This window comes from Gastrolobium bilobum, unplaced genomic scaffold (genome assembly GCF_033153095.1).
Source record: "Gastrolobium bilobum isolate Gb01-03AN ecotype WA unplaced genomic scaffold, APGP_CSIRO_Gbil_v1 utg3016, whole genome shotgun sequence".
Classification (NCBI taxonomy): domain Eukaryota; kingdom Viridiplantae; phylum Streptophyta; class Magnoliopsida; order Fabales; family Fabaceae; genus Gastrolobium; species Gastrolobium bilobum.
This window is the reverse complement of record NW_026895523.1, coordinates 122,127-132,608: the sequence shown is the minus strand read 5'-3', so window position 1 is coordinate 132,608 and position 10,482 is coordinate 122,127. Positions and strand designations below refer to the sequence as shown.

At 33.9% G+C, this 10,482-nt stretch overlaps 1 protein-coding gene across 1 annotated transcript in view; it reads left to right on the top strand.

The window, feature by feature from the left end:
• Positions 1-2,152: 2,152 nt before the first annotated feature.
• LOC133315190 (DNA-directed RNA polymerase I subunit 1) overlaps positions 2,153-10,482 on the top strand; it is a 29,310-nt gene continuing 20,980 nt past the window's right edge. The window contains exons 1-13 of the mRNA XM_061516771.1: positions 2,153-2,275; positions 2,380-2,549; positions 2,732-2,891; positions 3,040-3,321; positions 4,790-5,029; positions 5,168-5,338; positions 6,582-6,744; positions 7,122-7,306; positions 8,253-8,516; positions 8,911-8,999; positions 9,205-9,352; positions 9,608-9,826; positions 10,083-10,400. Of these exons, the coding sequence (XP_061372755.1) occupies positions 2,258-2,275; positions 2,380-2,549; positions 2,732-2,891; positions 3,040-3,321; positions 4,790-5,029; positions 5,168-5,338; positions 6,582-6,744; positions 7,122-7,306; positions 8,253-8,516; positions 8,911-8,999; positions 9,205-9,352; positions 9,608-9,826; positions 10,083-10,400 (2,427 nt within the window). The 5' untranslated portion in view covers positions 2,153-2,257. The remainder of the gene's footprint in view (positions 2,276-2,379; positions 2,550-2,731; positions 2,892-3,039; positions 3,322-4,789; positions 5,030-5,167; positions 5,339-6,581; positions 6,745-7,121; positions 7,307-8,252; positions 8,517-8,910; positions 9,000-9,204; positions 9,353-9,607; positions 9,827-10,082; positions 10,401-10,482) is intronic.

Here is a 10,482-nt window from a genome sequence, read left to right as displayed (position 1 = left end):
AAATAAGCAACGTTTTAAAAAGAAAAATGTATCCATATTCTTAATTGAACCAATGTGATTGTAACTGCGTTTAATATCATAAAATAATGTTTAATATTATAAAATAATGTTAACAAACAAGTTCTAGAATAGGGTATTACATAAAAGGTGAAAGAAATTTATTTGATGTTTAAAGTATATTACATATCACATAATATTTAAGATAGATCATATTATACACTTTCATATAGCCAGGGCAGATCTAGGGGGTAGGGTTGGCTCTCCCCCCCCCCAAATATATATTTTTTTAAAAATGATATATGCAAGATTGGAGGAGATAAAAATATGGGTTTTCCATAAAATTGGACAACTATATAAGGGAGATGAGATAAAAAAATGTTGAAGCATACAGAAGGAGAACATTGGGCAGTATTATTGGAGGATACTTCCAAACATCAGGGAAAAATTTGAAAAAGATAATATATTTCTTAGAGAAATGAAAAGAAAGGTTTTTGGGGTCAAAAGATAACGCCTTGCTACGAGCAACCCATATGCATCGTCGGTCTGAGTCCCCATCTTTTTCTCTGTCGGTCATCCCTCTCCTTGTTGTGTGATGAAATTTGGGGCTCCCAGCGCACAAGGGATTGGGTGGGGTGGAGGAGAGAGAGTGAAAGAGAGATTGAGGAGAGAGGAGAGAGAAGGGAAAGAAAAAAAAAATCAATGTGTGACTCCCTTAATGGGAGGACCATCATCATGGTTCTGGAGCATGTTAAAATTTTCCCCTTGTTGCAAAGCGTGATGGCTGTTGCAATATTGTAATCTCTTTTTTTTTTTTTTTTGGTAAAGATATTGTAATCTCTTTTTTTTTTTGGTGTGGATATTATAATCTCTTTTATCTTGCACTTAGGTCACCCAATGTGAGCTTAAGGTTTGTTTTGAGCCCACATCTATCTAGGTAATAAGAGATTAGTTAGTGAGCTCATGTATTTTAGTTTTTTTCTTTATTTGAGCTAATGTTTTTTGTCTAAGATTTGAGTTGGTGACATTGAAATCATTAATTTAGACTTAACTGATATTTCTAAAAATTACAATTAAAAGATTTCAGATTTGGTTTTTATTTATATTTTACATCTATGCCAGAATATGCTCTATATAACGGCCTTTTGCATTATCTGCATTTCCAACCCTTTTTATATAAATTATTGGGTTCGCCACTGTATATAGCCTTGTTGTTGGTAAACATTAAAGAACATGAGTGAATGATACTCAACGTTATTTTTCAATGACTATAGCAATTGGCCTTTCACCTCAGTATTTTCTTGATGAGGATATGTAATCCCTTCATGCTCAATTGTGTGGCATAGTTCGAAGCTTGAGCCACTTCAGGCAATTTTAGTCTCTCCATTGCACGCTCTACCATTGATTGAAAAAAAGTAAAGAAAATTTTGAAAATGGATTACCGAAAATTCAGAGGTAAAACTTAAGAATGTTATTTAAGATCTTTACATAATACCTATAATTTCATTGCTTTATAAATTAATTATTTTTTATACTGAATTTATATAATTTAAATATTTATTTTTAATTAAGGGTAATTTCAACATTTGATTTATAATTTAATATTTTTTATTAAAGATACTTGAAATTTATATAACAAGATTATTTTTAATATTGAGAAAATTAAATGATATACGTGGTAATTACGAGGATCTAAATGATAAATTTGAAATCATAAAAATTAATACATATTCAAATCAGAATGGATAAAATCTGAGATTTTCCTTTTTTATTTTATTTTATAACACAAGCATATTTTGATTTAATTTTTAACGTTTAATTATATTAAAAAAAATTGAATCATTTATGTCCCTGTTTTAATACATGAGAAAAATGTTTATCCTTTTAAGTGACACAATTTATATTCTTTCACTTTCACAAAAAGGTGGGACCCACATCTTTATTTTTTTGTCAACTATCTATTCTCCTATTTCTCTTTATTAAAATGACACAACCTTACATTCATTAAAATGAGATACAACTCTGCCGTTAATACATATTCAAAACTATGATCGTTGACCGGGTCGGATCAATTTATAAATCCACGATCTTTGGGTATCCATGGATCACTCTTTTAAAACCTAATTTTTGGTTCTCTTCGCTAGCTGGCGCTACTTCTCCTCTGTCTCTCCTCTACTGGTAGCGTTCTCTGTGTTCCGCTCCACTCAACCATTGCTAGGGTTTCAACGTTCAACTTGTTTTGCTTTCTCTTCACAGCAACATGGTTCTCACTACTGAGGTATATCCACTTATCAACTTCTTCTCCTTCCTTTTTTGAACCTTACTCCTTTAACTCACGTGACTGTGAGCTTTGATTATGCATGCTGTGCTGTAACCTTGCAGGGTGCGACGAATTGTGTTGAGGCTGTGGCCTTCAGTTTCTTAACCGGTGAGGAGTTACGGAGGAGTAGCCGGGTGAAGATAACAAGTCCCACTTTGCTTGATACTGTTGAGAGGCCTATACCTGGTGGATTATATGACCCTGCTTTGGGCCCACTCGATGATAAGTCTCTGTATGTTTTCACAATTTCAACTTCACTCTATCAATTTTTTTTTTCTCCTTCTATGAATTACTGCGCTTGATTATTTGATAAACCTTAAGATTTTGGTTACAAGTTATTTTGAATGGGAAATAAACTAGAAGTTAATTTAATGTAATGCTATATTTACATTACATGGGTTTTGCTTGATGCAGTTGTAAATCTTGTGGTCAAACTTCTAAACATTGCCCGGGTCATTTTGGTCATATTGAGCTCGTTTCCCCACTCTACAACCCTTTGATGTTCAATATTCTTAGCAATATTCTACAAAGAACTTGTTTCTCTTGCCATCATTTCCAGGCTAGCAGACATGAGGTAAATGTAAATTGATGTGGTAATTTTTACAAACACTATCGTAGATACTAATTTTACGCGTTGTTTTTTCTCCATGCTTGTGCTTTTTTATAAGGATATTTCTGCATTTCATTGGCAATTATTCATATGGGTCTTGTGTTGATTCAAGGTGGACAAACGTACGTCTCAATTGGAGCTCATTATGAAAGGGGATATTGTCGGAGCCAAGAATTTGGATTCAATTAGTCTAGATGAATCCATTCATCTGAATGTTGGTGATGAGAGCCCGTGTTGTAGTGCTGAGCAACTGGGAGAAAATTGGACCTCCCTTCAATTTAGTGAGGCAATGTCTGTTCTAAGGAAGTTTCTGGCGCGGAAATATAGGAAGTGTCAAAATTGTCAAGTCATCAATCCTAGAATCAGTAAACCAACCTTTGGATGGTTTCGTATGGTAAATTTTTTTTTTCTTGCACTTGAAATTATTTCCAGAAATTAAAATATTGTAAAGTTCTAAAGGATATTTTCCTGTCTTTGCTAGGCTGGTGTGCTTTGATTCCCTAACACTCTTTCTTTTCTCTTATATATATGTATATATTGGGATGGTGCTGGGGGTGGGTTCAGTTGGGTGTGTTTCTGGACATATATTATGCTCTGTAGTCCGCCAATTCCACAACTGCCATGCTACCTCAAAGTTCTAAAACAACTATTTTTTTCCGATGATTGTTATAATAGTGAGTTATAGCCTTGCAGTAGGTCTCTGTACTATGATCCTTGTAGCATTTTGACTTTCAAGTAGCCCTGCTGTGGTGCACACTATGTATGCTATATTCACCAATTTTATGTGTGCTATATTTGGTAATTTTATATTCACTACATGCGCTATTTGACTCCAAAGCAAGACTCTTCTAGTGTTCTGTCATAAATTGTCCTATGCCTGAACATATAGCATCTTATACTTCTCAAAGATATTTCTTAGTCCTCGGGGTTCACCTTCATCCATTGTATGTTCTAGTTTCTTTTCTCACCCCATGTCAGGGTTTGATGCGGAGCTCTTCATATCTTTATGAAATTATATGCTTTTATCAGACTTATCAAGATTAAAAAATATCTTTTTTTTTTTTTTTTATACTTATCATGAGTAATTATTATGCAAAGCTGTAATTGAATCTCATCTGCTTGGCTAATGGAATGCGTAATATGTCTCCTATATTCTCCTAAAATTGTTGATAAACTTGAAAATAGGAGTCTAAAAATAATGACATATCATAGCGATATAAAGCAGAGATTGTAGAAAATTCTTGTTATGATGTTCGGTCTTAATCTGTTATGTATCTTTTGTGTTTGATTTGAGTGACTGATTTTAATGTTCTTGGTCATGTATCTCAAATTTTCCATTTTGTACTTCCTTTTTTTTTTTTTTCTGCTTTCTCTTCCTGTTGTCTGTATAACCGTGTGCTCCCTTTACATTTGTTCAATTACAATATGTTTTTATTTCTCTTGATTTCCCTTCGTATCTTTCATTTGGGTTCATCTACCACCGACCCCAATTAGTTTGGGATAAAGGTGGTGGTGATGTTGATGTTGATTTCGTTAATGCTTTATGATTCCATACATTTCCAATGTCAAGAAGTTTTCCTCCATTTTTGAGATGAGAGGACATAGGCAATATATTTTATTGAATTTTTTGAGAATGTGGGTGATGACATGGCAAGGTTTGGAATTTGAATGCTGTAAAGTCCTTATATTTATTGTGGATATTGAATTTTTCATATGAAGTATTTGTACTCTCTTCCACAGGACACAATGTCATGTCTATAGGTTCATGTTTGTAGGTATTTCTAGCTGCAATGTCTAATTCTTGCTTTTCTTTTCCTTTTCCTTTCCCTTCTCCTTTCTGGGTTTCTGATTCATGGCTGTAGAATGTTCTCTCATCTGATCAAGCCAGAGCAAACAAAATTACAACTGATGGTGCTTTGTTGGCGAGTGAAACAATCAATGATGATATATCTTTAGGAAGTGGAGATACTACAGATGAAGATGATATTACCTCTGCAGTGACTGATAGTAGTGTTGCGAAAAGGAATAATAGAAAAATGGGGAAGTTGTCTTGCAAGCTTGCTGAGCAAAATAAACTTTCTGGGTCTTTGTTACCATCACAGGTTAGTTTCTTGCAAATACTGGTTTAATGGCTATCATTTATAACTTTATATTTTCTGAAATAGTGTCCGCGTAATATATATTAGATGCTGTTGGAAAATGTGTATGGGTTATTTCATTTAATTCATTTTGAATTACAGGTTAAAGGTATTTTAGAGCTTTTGTGGGAAAATGAGGCTCGACTCTGTTCTTATATTAGTGATATTCAAGATAAGGGATTTGGAAAGAAAGCCGGTCACTCGATGTTCTTTCTAGAGAATATTTTTGTTCCACCAATCAAATTCCGTCCCCCAACTAAAGGAGGCGATAATGTAAGTATGACTTAGAGAAACTGTTGGCGAGAGTTATAGTTTTCTTTTCACACCAGGCAGCTATTTCGTAGTGTAATTGTTAGAATACACTTAATTATGTGATATTCGAATCAGATTGTTGTTTCATGAGGAAAAATGCATTTAGATGGTCCCTTCTTTTTAAATATGAATTATGGATATTTTTTCCTTAGGGTGCTAATATATTATTTTATCATTCTTTCTCTTTCCTTTTTTTGATTTCTTCTACTATGGAATCTATTGCAATCTGTTAGAATTGTTAAATAATATTTTGTTGAGAAATATAATATATTATTATGTAAGTAGGATGGAGATCTGCCTAGCAGTGATGGCTTGCCTGTAAGATGCTTGGCAAGGAAGACAACCACTAGGTAGTGAGCCTAGCAGGATTAGGGTTTTGCTAAAGTAAAGTTTCCCAAAACGTAAAATCTGGTTCCAACTTGAAGTTGAGGAATTGTGTGTCTAATCAGACCACACAAGGATTATATTCGTAATAATGAGATACATGGGCTTTGGCCCTATTTACACAATGTGGTACAAATAAACTAATATACATTCTAACAAAATGAAGGAAGTGATTGTGGAGCTTGTAATTTACTTGCATTGCTTAATGTTATAATTGATATACCTTACTCCTTGCGTCTCTTCTTTATCGAAAAGGAGTCATCTTTTCAGTATCTGTACAAAGGTGAATTCTTTCTTCAACATGAATCTCAACAGAGGGATCGTGTAATAGATTAATGTTGTCCTTTCTGGAATTTGAAAGCCTGAAGTTCATTAACCTTGGCACTTGGTTGTTGAAAAAGCTCCATAACTCCCTGTAAAGTACCACAATGAAAGGATAAAATTAGGAGTGTAGTGAAGATGAGAATGTTGAGGTGGATGAGTACATAGATGGAACTATTTCATTAACCTAGGGTAGTTTGTCATGTGAAAAGAAGACCGATAGAGGCTCCAATGAGAAAAGTAGAGTTTCCAAGGGATAGAGGAAGGCCTAAGAAATTTATAAGAAAAACGAGTTTAAATGACGTTATTCTTATTGAGTTCTTTGAAAATTTGACTTTTGATAGATTTCGATGGCACTGATTGATCCATGTAGTTGACCGAGGTTTGATTGTTGTTGCTCAAACCTGGAGGATAGCTATTGATTTTATTCCATTCATTGTTTTGTGGATGTTTGGACATTCTTTGATCCTACATGTGCCTTGGTCAATGTCTTTTGCAGGTGATGGAACATCCTCAAACTGTTTTGTTGACTAAGGTTTTACAGTCCAACATGTTCTTAGGAGATGCCCATTTAAACAAGTTAGATCCCTCAAAGGTTCTAAGCCGGTGGATGGATCTTCAGCAATCTGTAAACGTGCTGTTTGACAATAAAACTGCTTCTGGTGAGAGTTTCTTCTGTTTTTTTTTTAATAAGTCATTAAACAAAAAATGATCTAGATCATTAAGTAATAAAGCAAATGCACCAAATGAAAAGAATATAATTATATAAGTTTTTTATTGTGATAAAATGTTTGCAAAGGGATCTCTTTTTTCTGTTTTGTGAAAGAAGAAATATTATTGTAGAAGAGGAAGAAAGAATTACAAAAGTATAAGTTAATCCTCCTCGAAGGAACCAAAAGACATGATGTTATTGTGACAAAGTGTTCAGTGCATTAGATGAGTCTGTGGATAACTTGAGAAGTATGTTAAAATGTAGCTATTTTAGATATCTTGCAAATGGTTGTTATTTAGAGTTATCTTTATTTATTGCTTGGTCTAGGCCAAAGAGATGTGGCTACTGGAATTTGTCAGTTGCTGGAGAAGAAGGAAGGCATCTTCCGCCAGAAAATGATGGGAAAGCGGGTTAATTTTGCATGCCGCTCTGTCATATCGCCAGATCCTTATTTAGCAGTCAATGAAATTGGGATTCCCCCATATTTTGCTTTAAGATTAACGTATCCTGAGGTGAGGTTTGTAACTATGTATTAGTCAATGTGCATATTTGTTATTTGTTATTTATGTTACTACAATGTGTATACATTTACATATGGTTCTAATAGAAGCATATGTATTGGTATTGTACCTCTGTTTACTTCATTTTTCTGCCTTTATTATATAAATCTGATATTTTATGCCCATGTAATTTCAACATCAACACCATCTTTATCCCAAACTAGTTCGGGTCGGTGGCCGAAAAAACCCAAATGTAAAGTACAAAATGATTGAGGAAAAAAGGAGAAAAATAAAATTAAAAAAACAATATAAATAACACTAGACTAGACATTAAAAAAATAGCAATAAACAATTTAAAAGAAAAATAAAATAAAGTGAAAATGAAGATACATAAGAGAGAAAAATACATAAGAGGAAAAAAGAAAAGAATAAGAAAGTAAATAAGAAAAAAAATTGAGAGGAAAAAAGAGAGAGAAAAAAAGAAGAGATGAAGAAAGAAATAAAGGAGATATGGGGGAAAAGCATTAAGAAAGGACCATTTGGAACATAGGAAGAAAATGGGTCTAACTCTCCGCAATGCTATTAGCTTTACTCTAATTCGTTCTAAGGCACACCGTCTGCCAATCTATATCCTATTCCATTAAGTCTTGTTTTATTACCTTTCCCCAAGATATAAGGTAATTTAAAGATAAAAAAAATTAAAACTGAGAAGTAAGCATTGTGCTGCAACGGAATGTTAGTTTGCATGTTGTTGCAGCCAAAATTATGCCTCTTTAACATAGAATGAGTAATTGTTGTAGAATATGATGTGAAATGTTTAGAGTTTATTATGGACACCAAACAATGTGTAGCATATTAAATTGTAACATGTTGATAAGCCAATGATAATACTGGTGTTTTGCCTTCTTCATATCTCATTTTGTTTCCTGCCATTGGCTTTTATGTTAATATCTTGCAGAGAGTCACTCCTTGGAATGTTGTCAAGTTAAGGGATAGCATCCTTAATGGTCCTGAATCCCATCCAGGTGCCACGCACTATGCTGATGAAGTATCAATAGTCAAGCTTCCCCCAAAAGGGAAGTTGCTCTCTTTAACATCAAGGAAATTATCATCCTCTAGAGGGGTTATTATGCATCATGGGAAGATGTATGACCGTGAATTTGAAGGTAAAGTTGTGTATCGCCACTTGAAGGATGGTGACGTTGTGCTTGTCAATCGACAGGTACACATTATCTCATCTGATGTGTTTGAACAGTATATTTATTATGGTACTGTCTTCATTTCTTTTAATGATTTTTTTTCCTTTTTTAAACAAGAAACAAAAGAAATTATAAATGACATTAGAATGATGGATGTAAGCTGATTGATTATTCTCATCTACTCTTGAAAATTGTTAAGTTGATGTGGTTTTTCAACATCTATATTTTTATTTTTGAGTTGAAATTCTGTTTTACTTTTAAGTTGGCTGTGATTGTTCTGATTTCATAACTTGTTATTGTATACCACAATTAACATAAAAATAGTTTTGTGAATTTTATATCAAGAAAATGTGTGATCTGAACATGTTGCGATTTTTTTTACTTGTGGTTTGAATTGAACTTTAAATTCTGTTGCAGCCCACTCTTCATAAACCTAGTATAATGGCACATATTGTTCGTGTTCTAAAGGGGGAGAAAACAGTACGCATGCACTATGCAAACTGTAGGTAATATGTAATTGTAGTTTCTTTTAGTTTGGTGTATTTGCTGTATAAAATATGTACTAATGTACTTGACTATATCTGGCATCTCACTTTGATAAGCTATCATGAGAATTTCATTTTGATACATTCATATACGTAATAATTCTGATTAATATGGTTGCTAAAGTGAATCACTTTTTGTTTCTTTGTTTTTCCCTCATGATCTCAGTACTTACAATGCTGATTTTGATGGTGATGAGATTAACGTTCATTTTCCACAAGATGAAATTTCTCGTGCTGAAGCGTACAATATTGTAAATGCCAACAATCAATATGTGAAGCCTACTAGTGGTGATCCAATCAGAGCTTTGATTCAGGTATTTGCGTAAATAATTAGAAAATGGCTACTCAGGGCATTAGGATCCCACACTTGTGGGATCTAGAGAGAGTTAGATATGCATGCATCCTGACTCCAGTGAGCTGAGAGGTTTTCCCTAGGAGATCCCATGACCTCTGGGTCACTAGGCAGCAACCATATTGTTGAGCCTCACATGCACATTATTTACGAAAGCCTTTTTTTTTTGGGGGTGATTTCCTGAAGTTTTTTCCTTCCATTTTGAATAATTTTACAGGATCATATTGTAAGTGCTGCTCTTCTTACTAAAAAGGATACTTTTTTAAGTTGTGAAGAGTTCAATCAGCTTCTCTACAGTTCTGGTGTATCCATGGCTGGGCTGGGCTCTTTCTGTGGCAAACCTGGGCAGAAAGTTTTCGTGGCCAATTCTGAGAGTGAAATGTTTCTGTTTCCTCCAGCAGTATGGAAGCCAGAGCCCCTATGGACTGGAAAACAGGTTGCTAAATGTTAATAGTCTTAAAGTTAAGATTTATCTTGCTTCAGATGTTATAACTAGTCACTATCCATTTAAATATGCAGAAACCTTTTTTCGTTTAGTCCTTTTCTAACTTGTATTATTTCGTAGTATATTAAACTCTGGAGTCTGTATGTGTTAAATGCTGATTCTTATTTTCCTATTTGGGTATGATCTGCTACTTTGTTTTAGAGGCCATAATGGTTTCAAGTAAATTTTGTTTCTGCTGTCTCTCTAGGTTATCAGTGCATTGCTATATTATATCACCAGAGGTAGCGCACCATTTTCTGTTGAGAAGAATGCGAAAATCCCATCTAATTTTTTCAAGACTCGAAACAGGGAGGGAAAAAGATGCACTGAAGATACATCAAAAAAGAAGGATGAACCTGATGAGGATAAATTGTTGATATATAGAAATGATTTGGTGCGTGGTGTAGTTGATAAGGCCCAATTTGGTGACTACGGTATGGTACATACAGTGCAAGAACTTTATGGCTCAAATGTTGCTGGCAATCTGCTTTCGGCATTAAGTCGGTTATTCACTACCTTTTTACAGGTGAGCCACAAATTAATTAGTTTTGCAAATGTTCTCTATTTTATAGAATTTAATTAATCTACAAGATTCTGATATATTCTCT